Raw genomic sequence first — 19,177 nt, 5'->3', positions numbered from 1 at the left:
AAGGCCCTTTGAGCTGAGGGGACGGGGATGAAGGCTTTAATCAGGGAGGCCTCTTAAACGCTGCACTTTGATGCATATTTGGCCTTTGGTTCAATCAAGCTGTTTACCTGAGATCGGAGAGCACTAGCATCTTCATTTTGCATTTATGTATTACACGTATGTAGTGTCATGTGCACAAAATCTTAAAGTTTTTTAGTTTGTGATGATGACACATTTCTGTTGGTTTCTTGTTACTTTCCAGTAGTTTTGTCAGTGCTATCGACCATCTAACATGTTGGGTACCTTTGCGATTGTGGTACGTTAATCTTCAAAAGTAAAGCCTAAAAAAGTAATAATAATAAAGGGACAAATAGACTTGTTTTTATGGTAATTTCTTCTGTAACCGTTCAAAAGGGAGAAACAGAGCTTGTTAGTTGACTTTAACAATCCTTTGTGGTGCAGCTGCTGGCGCACGACAGCATGACATATAGTTTTTAATATCCGCACCGAGTCAAAACGACTGAATGTATGGAAGCATATCTGACCAGCGTTTCTTCATCTAAATGCTGAATAATGTTGTGTCCCATGCAGCTGACGCGCTGTGGAACCAAACCGACCGCCCAGTGCATTAATCCACCAACATGCCATCGGAACGCGATGCATTGGTCCAAGGGCAAACCAAATCGCCATTGCATAAATAAAGTCAGTGGCCACATGGACAACGTAATTGGCTTAAATGTGGCCTAGTTTGAAAAGGCATGTGTCCCGTTTGAGTCACATTAAACTCAAAGTGGGTACATTTCAAAATCAGAAATCAAAATAAAAAAAGGGGGGGGGGGTCTCTTTATATTGTCATTTTTCATTGTTATAAATGACATCATGACAGACTGTCAACGAGCTGCTGATGATGGATGATGACGAAATGCTGTAAGAGCACAACTGCTTTTCTGTGAAGGGTTTAGCACCAACATCTGGTAGAAAATAAAGAGGTAGTGAATGGACCCAGTTCACACGCTTGGCTGGACATGAACATTACATTCATGTCCATTCATTCATTACATGAACATTACAAACGCCAAGGTTCAAATTGACACTGATCAATGTTGAGAATATAGTTTTGTCTTGATATGGAGCAGTGTTACAGGAACAAGTGTTATATTATAACGTTGGAAAATAAAATAATTCTTCTTCACTTCATTCAATACACATTTAATTTTCATGCGCCTAATTTGAATATGAAAAATTCAATGACTCTTTTTTCTTCTTTGAGGCTTGAAAAGACAACTGAGTGTGTATCGATAGTATTGAGTGGTGTTGTGTGACCCGACTTCCTTTAAGAAGCACTGATGCAGGAAGCCGGAAGACCGGGCTGACAAATAAGCTGTTCAGGGTCAGCATGTTCCCTTCCTTCCTGGCCGTGAGTTGAGCGTCACAGAGCTTAGTATCCTCCCTAAATTGGAACCAGGGAAATAAATCCATCTCAACGAATCAAAACAAATCACATAATAACGTAACCATTGACCAATTGGCCATCAGTTTTTCATTTTGTTTTCTTGAATCCATGAATTTCGTTCCTTCATATTTAGCTGTTCATAACAAAAAACAGAACGGTTGAAGTAATACCAGATGGAAATTTGGCAGGAGAGGAAGTAAAAAACAAATCTCTACAGGCCGACAGAGATAAAACAAAGGATCCCAATACGGTAGAGTCCTTGAACAAAGCGGCTGCAGGGCCCACAGGAGCAATTCAATTATGTTGAGTCCTTGCTTTCAACCTAGCTGCAGGCAACGCTCATATTGATACAATATCATTTTACCTTCACTCCTCAAATGACCAAACAAGCTGTCCCAAATTAGACTCGCAAAGCTGTCGTTAGCTTTACATCAAAATGGTGAGCGATAAAAATAAATAAATAAATAAATCACACACACTTCATTTCTTCACACAAAGACAGGAGACAGTTTCACGCCACCGGGTTTGAGTCATATTGGTTGTTTCTCGTGGTCAAACAGAATGTTGTTTGTCAGTCAGCAGAGACTCAGAGCAGAGAATAATGGCATAATAAGACTGGAATATTTCACACAGCACTGGCAATTGCCCAAATGTGGACACTGCATCCATCATGGTCTCATTCCACGTATGTCTGACCGACATTCACCTATAGGGAAAGACCGGATTGCTTGTTTTGCCACATGATTATGCGTCGCGCTTTAATCACAACCACATATCTGCCTTTTCCTTTCTAACGCACATGAGCCGGCAGTCCCCGCCCCGGGCTTCCTGTTGCACGGCCCTGATTGGTATTGGTGGATGAAGGTGGAGCTGCTGGAAGCGCACCGCACGCACCGGGAAACGGAGGAGATGGACACAAGATGCCACTGCTTATATTTCACAGCAGCTTCTATCGTGCTGGGATTCTTTTTTTTTTTTTGCCTATTTGGGATCCCAGAATTTTGAGGGTCCTGGCCGCTGCACATGCACGTAAGTTTTCTTTTTTTGCATGCAAGTCAGAGAGGCCACATGCCACTGCTATAGATATATTGTACTTTTGTTATTAAGTTATTTATCCGGGTGAATATTTAATCCCTGTTGGTGTGGACGTTTCTCACAAAATGCCATCTGTGGAGCATGTCAACAGATTTATTTGATAGGGGATACTGCGCATGTTTTCACCTAGATCAAAGGACATTTCAAAGAGAAGACATGAGCGCGTGTGCATTCCACCTGTGCGTAATTGTGCAAAAGTGACTTTGCGGCTTTGCATAATATATTTAATGCATTTATAATACATACAACGTGTCATTATGTTTTTATGATTAAAGGTATTTTTTAATGGACGTTAATGGTACAGATGTGGACAACACAATACCAACTCGTATTGAAGACACTGACGATTATAGTGTCCTGGGGCAGTTTATTTGGACACACACGACAAATGAATTACATAACGCCCCCAATGTTTTTAGCTTTCAAATTGTTTTGTCAATGAATACTGTTGATATAACACAACAATAACCATTATTAAGTGTGTTGATTATGGGAATCCTTGTTCCAATGTTATTACAATTTCTGAGTGAGGATTCTATAGCTGTATATTGTGATAATACGTGAATCTTTTTTGTATACTACATTCACAATTTCCATGCTCCTTACCCGTTTGTGAACTTCATCTTTCCACCTGATTGCAATGTGAAGGACACATTATTACTTCCTCTTGGTAATATGTAAAGAAGTGCATAATTCATTCATGGAATATTTGCGTTGCCTTTGTAACACAAATGGCTTTGGAAGCCTTGTTCTCACATCCTGGCCTGTGGTCTCATTCATCTTTAATTATGCTGATTGTCTGTTTTTGCTTTCCTCCTGTTGCAGCACTAATCTTCATGGTGGATGAGCAGAATGCTGCTCCCTCTGCAAGCCTCACAAAATGAACCTCTCTCTGAGTGACTCTGCCGCAATCTTGCATTACCCGAACACTGACAACCAACTGACTGCAAACTGCTCCTCGCCCTCCTCCAACTGGACTGTGGGGGAAAATACCCTGCAGCTGCCCACCTTCACCACTGCGGCGAAAGTCAGAGTGATTATTACCTGCATTCTCTGTGGCATATCGGCCTTTTGCAACCTAGCTGTGCTGTGGGCGGCGTGCAGCGATGGGAAACGCAAATCCCACGTCAAGGTGCTGATAATCCACCTGACGCTTGCCGATCTGCTGGTCACCTTCATCGTGATGCCTGTGGACGCGGTGTGGAACCTCACAATCCAGTGGCTTGCCGGGGACTTGGCCTGCAGGCTGCTGATGTTTCTTAAGCTGCAAGCGATGTACTCATGCGCCTTTGTCACCGTGGTCATCAGTCTGGACAGGCAGTCGGCCATACTCAACCCCCTGGCTATCGGTAGAGCCAGAAAGAGGAACAGAGTCATGCTGACTGTGGCGTGGGGTATGAGCGTCGTGCTGTCCGTTCCTCAGGTAAGGTCAGGTGTCCATGCTGCAGACAAAGGCCGGACTTCAGTTCTGTTTTTCATTATAAAAAGGTTCTCAGAAACATGTCATGCCCAGGATATATCTCTGTTCAAGTGAACAGGGATATTTCCTACGGTCTGAGTTCAGTTTAAAATAAGTACAAACAAAAACACCATCCAAAGAGTTGAATAAACATGGCCTCAAGTTTATTTATTCTGGGCCATCTGTTGCTCAATTACCATTAGGTTGTGTGGGCGCCCGACCTCACGGGGTATGCCACGGGGTCTCCGGGGAGAAGAGAGGCGGACGACACGCAGGGTTACGGTGGAATTTAACCAAGGTTTATTATCAACAAAATAAGTGTGAGAAAACGATAACTCAAAAGTTCTTCACCGGGGTGGCCAGGGACGTCCGAGCTTCTGCGGATTCCTCCTGGTGCAGGAGAGAGAATACAAAGGGTTAGTTTCCTCCGCCGTGCAATATCCCTGGGTCTCCCTCTCCTTGCGTTCCGCTTGCTTCCTTCTCCCCTGTGTCTCCTGGGAGGGAGGTTTAAAACAGGCTCCTGATTGCCTGCGAGATTGATAGCACCTGGGATAGTATCGCCCTTCCACTACCATGCCTCTTGGTGCCCCTCTCCTGGCCGTTTCTCGCCATGTGGGGCACTGCTCGTCGGCTGGGCCATCACATACCCCCCCCCCCTCAGCTCCGAACCACGGTGGGGAGCGGCAGTCCACAGGCAGTCGTCCCTTCTGGACAAGGCATCCGCGTTCCCGTGCAGTCTGCCAGCTCTGTGCTCCACTGTGAACTTAAAGTCCTGCAGATGTAGAAACCAACGGGTTATTCGGGCGTTTTTATCTTTGTTGACGGCCATCCATTTCAATGGGGCATGGTCCGTAACCAATATGAACTCTCGACCCAACAAGTAGTACCTCAGTTTTCCGACTGCCCATTTGACGGCGAGACACTCCTTTTCCACGGTTGAGTAATTCTTCTCATGGGGAAGTAGTTTGCGGCTGACAAAGGTTATGGGGTATTCGCTTCCATTCTGTACTTGGGACAAGACTGCCCCAAGGCCTACCTCTGATGCGTCCGTCTGCAGTACGAATCTTTTGCCGAAGTCGGGGGCGTGTAGAATGGTGTCTCCACATAGGGCTTTCTTCAAGGCATTGAAGGCCAGCTGAGTCCGTTCGGTCCACTTTACCCCATTGGATGCGCCTTTGCTTGTTAGCTCATGCAGGGGGGCCGCTAAAGAAGCAAAATTAGGAATAAACTGTCTGTAGTATCCCACTAGACCCAGAAAAGTCCTCACCTGACGTTTGGTCTGGGGTTGGGGCCAGGTCGCTATGGCATCCACCTTCTTCACTTGGGGTTTCACGTTTCCTCGTCCAACGGTGTACCCAAGGTAATTCGCCTCCTCCAAGGCGAGTGAGCACTTTGCAGGGTTGGCTGTTAGACCCGCCTCTCGTAAGGCCTGAAAAACGGCGGCCAGGTGCTGCAGATGCTTTTCCCATGAGGTGCTATGGACAACAATATCGTCCAGGTATGCCGCTGCGTAGGCTTGGTGTGGTCGGAGTACTTTGTCCATAAGTCTCTGGAACGTTGCCGGGGCCCCATGAAGACCAAATGGGAGGACTCTATATTGGAAGGCGCCATCTGGTGTCGAGAAGGCAGTCTTCTCTTTGGCTTGGGGCGTGAGTGGTACCTGCCAATACCCTTTGGTTAAGTCCAGTGTGGAAATGAACCGGGCCGGCCCCAGCCTCTCGACTAGCTCATCTACCCGGGGCATAGGGTAGGTGTCGAACAGGGAAATCTCATTTAGCTTCCTATAATCGTTGCAGAACCTAATGCTGCCATCCGGCTTTCCTACCAGGACTATAGGACTGGACCAGGCGCTGTGGGACTCCTCCACCACCCCAAGGTCAAGCATTTTCCTCACCTCGCTTCTGATGGCCTCCCTCCTGGCCTCAGGTATTCGGTATGGTCGTAGTCTTACCGTCTTGCCTGGCTCTGTTCTGATGTCATGGGTAATGGCTGTTGTTCGCCCCGGGACCTCGGAGAAGATGTCTCTGTTCCTGGCGAGCAGTTCTCGGAGGTCTTGTCCCTGTCCGGAGGACAGCTGGTCACTCAGTCTCACTGGCGGGAGGTCCTGAGGGGTTAGGTTAGCTGCGAGGACATTAGGGGGAATGGGGAGAGGCTCGTGCCATGGCTTCAGGAGATTCACATGGTACAGTTGTTTGGCTTTCCTACGGCCTGTCTGCCGTACGCGGTAATCCACAGTCCCCACCCGTTCCAGTATTTCACAAGGTCCATGCCACTTGGCTAAAAACTTGCAATCATTCGTTGGGAGTAATACCATCACTTTGTCTCCTGGTTTGAATTCTCTCACCTGGGCTCCCCGGTTGTATACCTTGGCCTGCTGCGCTTGGGCCTGCTGCATGTGTTCCCGGACCAAGGGCCAGACCTGGGTCATCCGGTGGTGCATCTGTTCCACGTGCTCTATGATGCTGCGCTGGGTGGATGGTTGCTGCTCCCAGGCCTCCTTGGCCACATCTAGCAACCCGCGGGGTCTCCGACCGTACAGGAGCTCGAACGGTGAGAATCCAGTAGAGCCCTGGGGAACTTCTCGGATAGAGAACAGAATGTAAGGCAGCAGTTGGTCCCAGTTTCTACCATCGACCTCGATCACCTTACGCAGCATGTGCTTTAGAGTTTTGTTGAACCTTTCTACCAGTCCATCGGTCTGAGGGTGATAGACCGAGGTTCTGATTTGTTTCACCTTCAGACTTTGGCATAGGCGTTTCATTACTTGGGACATGAAGCAGGACCCCTGGTCGGTCAGCACTTCCTCCGGTAGGCCAACTCTACTGAAGAGTAGGAACATCTCTCTGGCGACCACTTTCCCCGTAGCGGACCGTAGAGGAATTGCCTCCGGGTATCTAGTTGCGTAGTCTAGTATAACCAAGATGTAGCGATGTCCACGGCTAGACTTTGGTAGGGGCCCCGCTATGTCCATGCCAATCCTGCTAAAAGGGGTCTCGATAATGGGAAGGGGTACGAGAGGGTTTCGGTACGTCACCTTTGGGGAGTTGAGTTGACATTCGGCACAATGTCGGCAGTACTCCTCCACGGCCCTCTTGACTCCCGGCCAGTAGAAGCGTCCGAGAACACGGTCATAAGTCTTCTCCCTCCCTAAATGTGCCCCTAGTAAGTGTGAGTGGGCTAGATACAAAACTTTAGAGACATAGTTTTTGGGGACAATCAACTGTTCATGGATCTCAGAGTTCTTTTTGGTTACCCGGTATAACAGCTTATCCTTAATCATGAAATGTGGAAATGACACTTGACTCACCCCAGCCTGCCTTTGACCCTCAATCACTTGGACGTCTCTCCAGGCTTGGGTCAGGTTGGGATCCCGCAGCTGGGCTGAGCCGAATTGTCCTGGCCTGGGCTCCTCTTCTCCCTCAACCTCCGGAAATTGAGAGAATACCTCGTCTGATTGTATGTCTTCCAGGGGCTGCACCTCCGCTGCCCGTTCGGGGTCAGTCGCTGTGGTTTGGTTGTGGACAGCCCCCCCCTCGTCCTCACTGGAGGCTGCCGGGCTGCCATCGGGGGATACCACCGCCCAGGCGGGGCGAGCCGCGGCGGGTCTTTCTCTCTTCACCGGTTGTTTTCTTGTTCTCCGTCTCGGGTTCCTCGCCTCCGCTGGCCAGTATCGGGAGAACAGCGGGCTGTCTCGGCCGAAAAGCACGGGGACCGGTTGCTGCTCGACGACCCCCACCTGCAGAGTGAAGCGTCCTCCAGGAGTGATCACATTGATTTTGGAGGTTGGATATTTGCGGGTGTCCCCATGGATGCATGACACCGCCACCTCGTCACCCCAGGGCGCACTGGCGAATTGCGGTCGGACGAGTGAGACCATACTTCCGGAGTCTAAGAGTGCCTCTGTATCTTTCCCAGCGATCTTCACTGGAAACTTTGGGGCCGGGGCTCCCTCATGGGCCCAACAGGTGGTGAGGTGGTGGCAGGGGAGGCCTTTGCTATCAGTGGATCCGGCTGTCGGCATTGGTTCATCCCGATCCGGACACTCCCTGGCTAGGTGGCCATCTCTGCCACAAGAAAAACATCGCAGGGTTAAAGGAGGCCACTGGGGTCGTCTTGTCGCCGTCCCGGTCCATCCAGAGGGTGGTCGGAGTGGTGGGAGACTGACAGCTTTTCCTACCATTTCTCTCTCTGCCTTGGCTCTAGGGTTGTTAGGTTTGTGGTTTTCTGACCGTATCAGACTAGCCATCACTCGGTGATTTTCTAACAAGGCTATTAAGGTGTCCACACTGAGAGGCCCCTGCTGGGCGACATACCTTTTGGTGTCGATGGGTAGGCTTCGTACGCACCGGTCAATCACCACTCTATCCACTAGGGGCGGCCCTTCTGCTTCTTCCAGCCAGCTCCTGGTATGACGGACTAGCCCCATCACCTGTGCCCGGACAGGGAGAGCGGGATCGTAGCTCCAGTCATGCACTCGCTGTGCCTTGGCGGGGAGACTAAGTCCATATTGAGCTACGATTACAGTCTTTACCTTATCGTAATCTACGGCGTCTGCCGCCGAAAGGTCTCGACAGGCTTTCTGAGCTTCGCCGGTCAAAAAAGGCATAAGGTTGTTTGCCCACTCGGTTCTTGGCCATTTCTCTCTCGTTGCGGCCCGTTCAAATAGGGCAATATAGGTCTCGACGTCATCATCGGCCGTCAGCTTAGTCAGCACCTCTTTTGGCATCCGCTCTTTCGGTCTTCCTGTTGCTCGACACAGCTCTACTACTGCTGCCTGCAGGTTGGCTTGCGAGGTCAGAACGGCTTCCAAAATCCCTTCCATCGATGTGCTCTACTCAAGCTCCGTACATCCACTGGTCGCGACGAATCGACACGCCCGCATCCTCCACCATATGTGGGCGCCCGACCTCACGGGGTATGCCACGGGGTCTCCGGGGAGAAGAGAGGCGGACGACACGCAGGGTTACGGTGGAATTTAACCAAGGTTTATTATCAACAAAATAAGTGTGAGAAAACGATAACTCAAAAGTTCTTCACCGGGGTGGCCAGGGACGTCCGAGCTTCTGCGGATTCCTCCTGGTGCAGGAGAGAGAATACAAAGGGTTAGTTTCCTCCGCCGTGCAATATCCCTGGGTCTCCCTCTCCTTGCGTTCCGCTTGCTTCCTTCTCCCCTGTGTCTCCTGGGAGGGAGGTTTAAAACAGGCTCCTGATTGCCTGCGAGATTGATAGCACCTGGGATAGTATCGCCCTTCCACTACCATGCCTCTTGGTGCCCCTCTCCTGGCCGTTTCTCGCCATGTGGGGCACTGCTCGTCGGCTGGGCCATCACAGTTGGAGACTGACATCTATTGAATGATTGAGACATATTTTTGTTTGTGTTTCTTCTAGTGCAGCACACAGGCTCACACCCAAACATTGTAAACAATCTCAATCAATCAACCGATGAATACATAATTATTATCCTTTTCCTCCTCAGATTTTCCTTTTTCACAACGTCACCATTGTGCTTCCTGAGGACTTCACTCAGTGTACCACACGTGGAAGCTTTGTCTCTCACTGGCACGAAACGTCTTACAACATGTTCACTTTTTGCTGCCTGTTTCTGCTTCCTCTCGTCATCATGATCACCTGCTACACAAGGATCTTCTGCGAGATCTCCAAACGACTGCGAAAGGACAACCGTGAGTTTGAATTCGCTGTGAAGCTATGTGATTCGGTCTGCTTCAGTGCTAGTGCACAACTTTTCCAGAATAAACCTACTGAGGAAGAAGCCACTAAAATGTTAACGGGGTATTCAGATTATCAGCGAGAATGTTTTTGGACTGAAACGTAGTTGGTCCAACACTTTGGTCCAGACTGAAATAACTCATAATGATGGATTGCACTGAAATGTATGCTCAAGCGCCACCACGAAGTAAATATGAATGAATAAATAAATATTTATCTTTGCATGATATATATATCATTTTTAAATGCTGTGATATGGGAACCTATGCGGAATGACTATCTTAAACACTATACACTGTTTGTCTGCATTCAAGCCTTATGTGTACTATGCTTGTGTCATGTCTTCTGCTCCCAGTGCCGTCCAACGAGTTGCATTTGCGTTGCTCGAAGAACAACATCCCGAGAGCCCGGATGAGAACTCTAAAAATGAGTATTGTGATCGTCTCGTCTTTCATTATCTGCTGGACTCCATACTACCTGCTGGGCCTGTGGTACTGGTTCCTCCCCAACGACCTTGAGGGGAAGGTCTCCCACTCACTGACCCACATCCTGTTCATCTTTGGGCTCGTCAACGCCTGCCTGGACCCACTCATCTATGGGCTGTTCACTATTCCCTTCCGCAAGGGGCTCCGGAGGTTTTACTGCAATGGCACCACAGTGTCCGACCTGGACAACCACACGGTTGTAACTGGATCTTTCACTTCTGCTCCCAACTCTCTGGCACTGAAAAGAGACGTGAGCCCCGCAGTCCACGAGAGGGTCATGTTGCGCAATCTCAACCACAACGAGGCAGAGTCCACGTCACCAAGAGGCAGGTTTTTAACAGCAGACAATGACGCAGAGACGGATCCAAACCCCGAGAGCCTCACATGAGGAGAGCACAGGTTGGAGGCTCCCTGATACTCGTGTTTTATTTATTCAAATGTAATTGGTGTTTGACTGTCTGTTTGCTGGGGTCCCGTATTTGTTGTATACTTTGTGTCATTTTGATTCACTTAATACGTAAAACGCTTCTGTACAAAACAACAATTGCAACAATCATAGCTGCCAATAAACACAGAATGTTGTAATTGCCTGAAGGGGGCAAGCAAAAAAAATAAAAATGCAAATAAAATCCAACGATAACATAGCAAGCATCTATTATTAAAGAAGGTCTGGCGCTGTGTACATTGTACCTTCTGGTCACGTTGGATGAAATGGATTTATTGGGATTCCGAATGTCTCTCGTGAGTCTGTGGCTGTTGGAAATGTTGCAACAAGCCGTCTCAAATATTGCAAAAATTGTACGCACACACACTGTTGCACCGTACAAATATGTTTTTAGTGATGCGTAACAGAAGGACCCCTGAGGGACTGCTGCTGTTAATCAGTGATGATTCACTGTGTACAAATGAAAAGGCCTTTTCTGCCCCTTAAATTTGACAAATTGATGTGTTGCCGAGATAACATATAACTTTCAAATAATTTTCAGGTCAATGGAAAATATAACGTGCAACTGAGATAGGTCAAGTTGCAGTGACTCACATAACTGGCGCAACATGTCATTTTAGAAGTATAGCATTAACGCTTCTTGAAGTTTTATAATAAACAGGATGCATTGAGAAACATTTCCTGAAAATTGAAGCATATCAAGTTTCTTCTGTGTCTTACAAAAAAAAATCTTTATCTATAAAAAGTATCTAATCTAATCTATTTCAGCTCTCGAGGCCTAAACTGGAAGATCTTCTATGTTGAACATCAGCTTCATCACCAAGAAGGCTCAGCAGAGGCTATTCTTTCTGAGGCAGCTGAAGATATTCAACAATATTATATTATATATGAACGATATTCATGCAATGATGGTGCACTTCTACACGGCCATCATCGAGTCCACCCTCTGCTCCTCCATCACCGTCTGGTACGCTGCAGCCACAGCCAAGGACAAGGGCAGGCTGTCATCCGCTCTGCAGAGAGGGTGATCGGCTGCAATCTGCCGTCCCTGCAGGACTTGTTCGCTTCCAGGTCTCTGAAGCGAGCTATAAAGATCGTAGCCGACCCCTCTCAACCCCGGACAAAAACTGTGGAGGAGGCCGAGGACCATCAGTAACAAGACCTCACGCCACATGAACAATTTCTTCCTGTCGGCAGTCGGGCTCATTAACAGAACCCGGGTGCCCCGCTGACTGACTCTGTCATCCTGACTTGCTACCGGTGCCTCTGCTGCACATTTCTTCATACTTCATATCTAAATACACTCACATTGACTCACATTACACTTGTTTAGAGTATCTGTTAGCCTGTGCACTTTATTTTTATTGTACATTCTTTTCATATTTAATATTCTTCCTTATTGTAATGTACATTCAATTTATTCATATTGTGTTAATTTGTCTTATTGTCCAATGTATGCACCACCCGCGATGACAAATTCTTTGTATGTCCAACTTATTTGGCCATAAATGGTTCTGATTCCGATTCTTTTGTTGCTTTCAACTGTTTTTCTTACAGCACAGATCCCGGTGTGACCAGGGACCAGAGTCAGTAGTCCTTGCTTGTTAGATATGTTGGTAGAATGTGCGTAAACAGGCATTGAAGCTGAAAGAGATGGTGCATTTCTTTTAGCATGTTACAGGGAAAGAAAATGTTAATGATGCACAAACGTCACAAGCAATGCTCTAAGAACAGCAAACCAACAGCAAACCTTGACAGGCATTAAAGTAAAGTCTCTGCCTTGTTGTCTTCCGCAAGGGGCTTAATATGATGAGGCTGCCCTGTTTTTACTGTCTGATGTTGCCAACAACGGATGCCAGGGTATTTCATTCCAGCACCTGCTCTTTCATTAGGCTCTAAATGATGTTTGGCTCTCTGGCATCAACGCTAAAGACATTTTTGAAATTCAAATAAGGCTTTCATGTGCATATTAAAATCTGTATCAGTTGTACTAGTTCCTCTTCACAAAGACACACCACAGTATGATCTGATAGGTGGAGCACAAAGAATGCAATTATTAAGATACACATTTCTATGCCAATAATGGGAGAGATGTCATACTCGTGATCCATCAAATCAACATATTGTTGGACATTGTTGTTGTGTTGTTCTGCAGACAATCTAAACCAACACAAAAAGCCAATCAGGAAATAGTCGTTGCTGGTTGGTTATAGCGGAGTTATATGATGCCTCTGATATATCTTCTAAATTACTCTCAACTAATTTGCTGTAACCGTGGTTACCGACAATGTTTACAAGCTAAACATGCCACACAACCTCCATTTTTATTATGTGTACAACATGGAAATCATGATGTATGCCTTTGAATTGTCCCAAAGCAATGAAAAATCATTACGTTCCCTTCCCATTTAATACATATTGGACCAACCTCTCAGTAGCGTAAAAGGGTCAAATAATTGAATCAAATGTTCGGTTTTATTTCTTCTAAATAAAACATTGTTCAAGTGGCATGACGTGGCTCAACTGCACATGAACACACCTCTACGTTTGTTATTGCCTCACATTACACAATGTTCTCTGCTGACATTATAAACATGGCCTATGAAACATTCATGGGCCCCAAAGGCAACAACAAGCATTTGTGTCATGAGGGAATGCGACTCAGTCATAATGACACTGAATAGATTCATCCTTTTATAATATATTTGAGAGACGCCCTTGAAACACAACAGATTTAGATTTTTATCTAAATTTGTATAGCAAAACAAAAACACAAAGCCCCGGAGAAAAAAAAAAAAAATTCATCATAGCAGCCAGCTAAATATCAGTTACTTGATTCAACGTTACTCTAAGCCATATAAAATCTATGGTTCATTGAAAAAATGTGTATTTATTTTTTCACTTTTCTCATAAATTTGTTCGCAGATTTCAAGAGAAATTCACCACTAACTATATTCTATCAATTGCAGGAATTCAGTTATGGAGAAGAGGGAAGTCAAGGTGGTGGCAAGCTTCTAACCGTCATGAAATAAACACGTACACAAACCAATGTTGAATAGGACCTCTGTGCAAAAGTCTTTGTTCTTCAGCTGGCTGCAGCGTTGCTGTTGCTGTGTCGTGCCCTCCCTGCAGTTTCCTGTAGATGCTTCCATGTCTGCCTCAAAGCTTTGTTCCTTTCCTCCACAGACCGCGCTCTTCACATGAAAACATAGGAAACACAGAACAAACACTACTTCAGCAACTGTTTGTTTGTCCTCAGTGTGGGATTCTGCATGTCACATGACTCATCAAGGGAATTCATTTTGAAAAGAAATTGGATAACAGATATTCAGATTGTTGTGGCTTTAAGTCATAAAGTCCGCACCTTTGCCGCAGGTAGAGATTGCACTTTTCCTCAAGAGTGACACAGCTGAGTGTGTTTAGTTGTTGTGGAGAGTCTGGAAGTGAAACGATATACCGCTTGATAATTTCCTGCTCTCCCAGACGGAAGATGAAAAGCTGACTCTGGCTTTCTCCTTCAGATGACGCACTATAGCTGGATTCCTGGTTACCTGCTTGAGACGTGAAAGCTTTTTATTACAGTAGTTGCATGTAAACATGTTTGTGCAGCAACCATCCGTTTCACACTTTGTGAAAGTCATAATCTTCCGGAAATGATTCCCTCATTAGTTCTTTCCTCCTGCTATGTTGGAAAGCACAACAAGACAAATAGGTGTCTTTGGGTTTACCTTGTATGAAAAGAGTCTGCTGCTCGGGGTTCAGAGCATAAACAGGATTGCAGGGAGAAGCAATCAGATGAGTTGTGGGAAGAATCAAGGAGCAAACATTGGTTCTGTTCATGACATCGTGAAGGAACATATTTCCATTTCTTTGCACCACGAGAGACTAAAAAAAAGGAGAACACAGGACTGAAAGAATTGAAAATGATAATTATGTAAGTTATACAGAAAAGACTTCAAACTTCTTATAAAAAATTCAATGTTCTTACCAAACTCTGCAGGAACGGGACCGAAGCAGTGACAGTTGGAAAGTCCGCGCTGTCTTTTGGCCTGTAGAGATATGGGAAATATTGTGCATCCATCCATCCATTAAATAAGGAAATATGTAAAATTCAGTTCACCTTTCGGAGATCTTCACTGTGCAACATTGGGTCCCTCCTCCTGCTGTGACTGTATACATTTCTCCACTTTTACACAACAACAAAAGACAGACTTTTGCTGCGATAAAAGTCTGCCAAACATCATCGTGCTCAGGCCAGTGATCCACAAATTGCATCCTGAAGAAGTCACTGTCTGTTGCTGACACTACTACAATCGACAACGGAGACCCTGAAGGAAAGACAGCATGAAGAGAATCAACTGCAATAAATATTACAATAAAACTATTTTGAACTGTACCATACTATACTACGGGGAATAACATAATGCTAGCATGCAAACATTACACATTACATCGCAATCAAGAGCTTTCAATTAAGATAATTCCAATGAATTGCAGTGCTACAGCTAAACGACAATGGGGTAAGATTTGATAACATTTTAGGATACGCCAACGTAGCATTTGCTCACCAGACTGCCTGTCCCACACACACACCAGAGCACCATCGAGCCCGAGAGCTACGTGACGGCTGCATCTACTAACAGCAGAGCACAGGATTTCCTTTGCATTTGGCCATAAAACATCTGGCGTAGGTTCCACGTCTGTGTCAATAAGGAAAAGGTCAAAAACAGAAAGGTTACACCTCTCTAGAACAAAAAGAAAAGTAGGAGTTGGAATAAAACTATTAACAACAGTCACAGATAAGCAGATAACACCATTCCTGTTTTGTTCTTTGCTTCTTTCTGCAGCATATACTGAAGAAGATTATGGCCGCCACTCCACCACACACAGACAGCAACAGGTAATCCCGCTGAGAAAAGGTCACAGATGAGAGGTTACATTAATTAGCGCATGGGATTTATTAATGGCAACCACTTTTGCCAAGTGTTTCATTAGAAAAGGGCTCTTAAAGAGTAGCCAATCACAGAAAATTCTCAAATTCAAAACTCAAATCACAGATACTGAAGAGAAAAACACAAACCCCGCGCCCCCCCCTTCAAAACAAACCTGACTGCAATTTGGCTTTACTGTCACCAGGAAACTGACCACAAGGCAGGAGGAAGTGCTGGGTGCAACGTCTGAAAGATATTCCATGTAACGTAACGAGGCGAGAAGGTTTTGGAACATATATTTACATGAAATGACTTAGAGGCATTTATAATTAACAGCAAAGTGTTGGTTTGAGTTAGTGAAGCCCTCCTTAACCTGACCAACAGATTAAATAGATACTTACAGGCTTAAAAATATTCCATGCATAGACTTAGATTTTTAAAATACAAGCTGAAATGCTGAAAACTTTACCATACCTTGGTCTTCCAAATTTCTCCTTTGTTTTTCCCACATGTCTGTTAGAACCCTGCCCGTCCCATTGATGACTGCTGCTCTTCTCTCCTTCCAGAGCCAAACAGTGGGTGAAAAAATTGGTCATCTTGACCGCCTCAAGTGAACCATCCAATGCTGTCGCTGCCAAAGAGCAAAAGCATGCTGGGAATTTGATTCTTCACCGTAATGCATGCTCACATGTATTCTACTTGATTTCTTAACAATAAAAAAAAAAACAGAAGATAACTGCGTTATTATAGTTTATAATCACTGACACAGATGCATGGAGGCACGCGTGTCTGCATCGACCACAGTCACTTCCACACATTGGATTTATTTTCTGTTTTGTTTATCTATGACACGCTATAATTAAAAACACCGCTGCTCAAGATATAATTATACCTGCTGGGATTTTGGGTGGCTTGATTTTAATCAGAGCTGCAACTGGAGACCATTTCACATCCATATCTCTAGATGGGCTTTGGTCCTGAGGATGCAAAGAAATACCAAATGCCTGAAACTGACCTTGTAATTCAATGACATAATGCCCTGCAGCAGTTAAACAGGCATGAAGAAAGAAGGGGTTACGTGTAAAGCTAAAAATGTGCACAAAGATGAACAGAAAGAAGACAGGTTTCCAGGCTAGTGCTCTTCCTTGTGCAGCCTTGAGTCCAGACCTTTTGTATTATTTATGCCATCATAACAAATAAAACATTCAGTTCAGATTCAAATGGCAGTTGACAATAACATTTCCTTATTAGCGAGGTGCCTAATTTGATGGCTAATAAACAATCATGTTCAACCCAGCCTACAAATCACATTTCAGTAAATCACCTGCTGTTGTGACGGTGCCATCTCTGTCTCTTTCAGCCAGGCTTCTGAAGGGAACTGATAAATCTCGAGCCAAACGGCACCGTTACCTAAAGGAGAGGTAAATCTTATGTGGATACGTCTTTTAATGTGATATATTTAAAAAACGTAATATAAAGTAATATAATGTCAATAACAGCTCAAAAAGAAAGTAAGTCCTTACTTACAACTCATTGACGCGGCGCCGTAATTTCCACCTTCAGACAGTTCAAATGTCAAGCAAATGCTTCTTTTGTTGATATTTTCCTGAGGATGAAATAATTTTAAATATTTTCTTTTTTAATTCGTTCCATTTGTAAAAGTATTACATTTATACACCTATATAAATATACACATTGTTTGGCAAATTATTAAAAATAGAACAACACGACTTGATGTATCCTCAACATTCTGTAGGCTTTCTGTAGGATAGGATTTCTATACGCACCATGATGTTAAGAACACTAAGGGGGTGAATAGCTCCACAGTGATATGCAAAGACTCTGGCAACACCTGCAGTGGAAGATGAAAACAAAACAGACTTCAGTATTCATTCATTCATTTCATTTTCTATAGCCTAAAGTCACAAATTACAAATTTGCCTCCGAGAGCTTTACAGTCTGTACACATGCGACATCCCCTATGTGCCAAAACCCTCACATCACCACAGGGAAAACGCCTCAAAAGGATAAATGACACATCCTTCTACAGCTGGGTGTTATTGTCTCAGTACACTACAGTGTACGGAGAGAGACGTACGACCCACCCATATCATCAACAGTGCCCAGCAGGTAGGCTGGCTCAGCCGTTCGCGTCATTTGAATAGACGTAATTTCCATTCCGTCCTGCTGCCACTCTGCAGCACACGTCAGGGAAGATGCGCACCACACGGACAAGCCCCGGGAGTGACCCAGACTCAGGTACCTGCCATCTTTCGAGCACGCCAGGCAATTGGCGCTCACTGGAAGCTGACAGATAAGTAAAAGATGTTAAAAAAAGAAAGAAACATTATTCAAAATATATTAGACTGTTTAAGACGGGTATTATTGTAATATTGTTGTTTTAAGATCTCTGTCAAGAGCTATTGGCAGAACCTGTGTTGCACCGGACGGTTCCAAACCGGGTGTTTTCCTTCTGAATGTGTCTGTTTTGTGGGTTGATTCCATTTCTGAGTCCAAGTTACTAAAAAAAGAAATGCATGCAAAGAAGCAGTTTTCTTTTGTTAAGAAAATAATCAGTTACACATATTAGTATACCCAATTAGGAGTACATATCCAGCATTCACACTGGACAAAAAATATTTTAAATTCCATCTATTCAAAATGGATATTATACATTTTTTCGTAAGTAATTCTACATAGTAGTTAAATAACAAACATTATTGTGCAGAAAATAATTAACAATAGGGCTGCAAAGACAGACTGTACAGAAAGTACAGTGGTCAGTATGAGTCGACTAGTAAATGTAGTAAACACCCAGCGATTACAGCATACAAATAATAGTAACAACAAATTCAATGTAAGTAATTCTATATCGATGTAGAAATTCATTGGATCACAACACATTGAGTCAGCTATCGCTACATGCAGGCTACTTCCGGCGGAGCAAACGACATAACGTTAACTGACGTTAACTCTTTTTCACGCCACACACCGGCTTAGTAAGCGACTTTTCGTTAGCTGTGAAATAAAACATAAGTCACCTGGAAATGGAAGTAATAGTAATATACTTTGAGCCAGCAGTCTTACCTTGAACTGTCGCTCCAGAAGGAAAGTGTACGAGGGTCGTCATGACAACGGTTGCTATGTGCATTTGCTCATGGAGGCCTGCGGAGCTCCTGGTAATAAAAGTCTTTACAGTCAACACTGGTGCCATTTAGTTTTTCATTTGCTACTTTTGGCAGTTGGATTTTGTTTGTTTTCCAACGTAGCGTTGATCGTGTCGGTCTGCTTTACGGTTAGGATGCTGTCACGGATTACCAACTTCCGGTATCAGTCATACCGGAGCTCCAAGATCGATCCGCGCAATTTGAGGCTTTTTTTTTAGCGGGTTGCCAGTTTGTGACAAACCCCCCAAACCCCTCTGGCACTAGGTAAAATTCAGTGCTACACGTCATCTGTCTAACTACGAGCTATGTCGGTTCACACACATACCAGCAAATGCAGATCACAGTATAGATTCGCAAACAACTGCACTGAGGGAAAATATTGTGATTAAAAAAAACATAAATCATATGATCAAAGAATGAAAAAAAAACTCAAAAG

The 19,177-nt window shown here is 44.9% G+C and overlaps 3 protein-coding genes across 4 annotated transcripts; 1 reads left to right on the top strand and 2 right to left on the bottom strand.

The window, feature by feature from the left end:
• The first annotated feature begins 2,315 nt into the window (after window positions 1-2,315).
• LOC120807811 (putative gonadotropin-releasing hormone II receptor) lies at window positions 2,316-12,167 on the top strand. The gene is made up of 5 exons (XM_040160207.2): window positions 2,316-2,461; window positions 3,353-3,950; window positions 9,463-9,667; window positions 10,069-10,597; window positions 11,412-12,167. Exons 2-4 carry the CDS (start codon window positions 3,408-3,410, stop codon window positions 10,584-10,586), a joined length of 1,266 nt encoding a protein of 421 aa, XP_040016141.2. The 5' UTR covers window positions 2,316-2,461; window positions 3,353-3,407; the 3' UTR covers window positions 10,587-10,597; window positions 11,412-12,167.
• On the bottom strand, window positions 4,200-9,318 carry LOC120814951 (uncharacterized). The gene is made up of 2 exons (XM_078085514.1): window positions 9,024-9,318; window positions 4,200-8,915 (listed from the first exon to the last, which is right to left on the bottom strand). Exon 2 carries the CDS (start codon window positions 8,806-8,808, stop codon window positions 4,555-4,557), a length of 4,254 nt encoding a protein of 1,417 aa, XP_077941640.1. The 5' UTR covers window positions 8,809-8,915; window positions 9,024-9,318; the 3' UTR covers window positions 4,200-4,554.
• A 781-nt stretch (window positions 12,168-12,948) lies between the features above and the next one.
• wdr93 (WD repeat domain 93) lies at window positions 12,949-19,109 on the bottom strand. 2 transcript variants are annotated; one of them, XM_078085518.1, is made up of 16 exons: window positions 18,662-19,109; window positions 18,008-18,095; window positions 17,680-17,881; window positions 17,362-17,426; window positions 17,102-17,180; window positions 16,899-16,984; window positions 16,467-16,551; window positions 16,049-16,205; window positions 15,750-15,820; window positions 15,467-15,552; window positions 15,212-15,347; window positions 14,764-14,971; window positions 14,632-14,692; window positions 14,372-14,528; window positions 14,008-14,197; window positions 12,949-13,837 (listed from the first exon to the last, which is right to left on the bottom strand). In XM_078085518.1, the coding sequence occupies exons 2-16, from the start codon at window positions 18,077-18,079 to the stop codon at window positions 13,729-13,731; spliced, it is 1,764 nt and encodes a 587-aa protein (XP_077941644.1). In that variant the 5' UTR covers window positions 18,080-18,095; window positions 18,662-19,109; the 3' UTR covers window positions 12,949-13,728. The 2 variants fall into 2 exon arrangements, with proteins under 2 accessions (XP_077941644.1, XP_077941645.1); XM_078085519.1 differs by having other exon boundaries at window positions 16,049-16,133; window positions 18,662-18,931.
• Between the last annotated feature and the right edge of the window lie 68 nt (window positions 19,110-19,177).

This window comes from Gasterosteus aculeatus, chromosome 12, assembly GCF_964276395.1.
Source record: "Gasterosteus aculeatus chromosome 12, fGasAcu3.hap1.1, whole genome shotgun sequence".
Taxonomy (NCBI): Eukaryota; Metazoa; Chordata; class Actinopteri; order Perciformes; family Gasterosteidae; genus Gasterosteus; species Gasterosteus aculeatus.
The sequence above is the reverse complement of the archived record's forward strand: the minus strand, read 5'-3'. Positions and strand labels throughout refer to the sequence as shown.

Excerpts from the sequence above, each read along its gene's own strand:
- wdr93 (XM_078085518.1), bottom strand. The coding sequence starts at position 18,079 with ATGGAATCAACCCACAAAACAGACACATTCAGAAGGAAAACACCCGGT. Across the intron at positions 15,553-15,749 it reads TAAAGCCAAATTGCAGTCAG|CGGGATTACCTGTTGCTGTC; the intron begins GTTTGTTTTGAA and ends ACCTTTTCTCAG. Across the intron at positions 14,198-14,371 it reads GCAGACTCTTTTCATACAAG|CAGGTAACCAGGAATCCAGC; the intron begins GTAAACCCAAAG and ends TCACGTCTCAAG.
- LOC120807811 (XM_040160207.2), top strand. The coding sequence starts at position 3,408 with ATGAACCTCTCTCTGAGTGACTCTGCCGCAATCTTGCATTACCCGAAC. Across the intron at positions 3,951-9,462 it reads TCGTGCTGTCCGTTCCTCAG|ATTTTCCTTTTTCACAACGT; the intron begins GTAAGGTCAGGT and ends TTTCCTCCTCAG. Across the intron at positions 9,668-10,068 it reads ACGACTGCGAAAGGACAACC|TGCCGTCCAACGAGTTGCAT; the intron begins GTGAGTTTGAAT and ends TTCTGCTCCCAG.
- LOC120814951 (XM_078085514.1), bottom strand. The coding sequence starts at position 8,808 with ATGGAAGGGATTTTGGAAGCCGTTCTGACCTCGCAAGCCAACCTGCAG.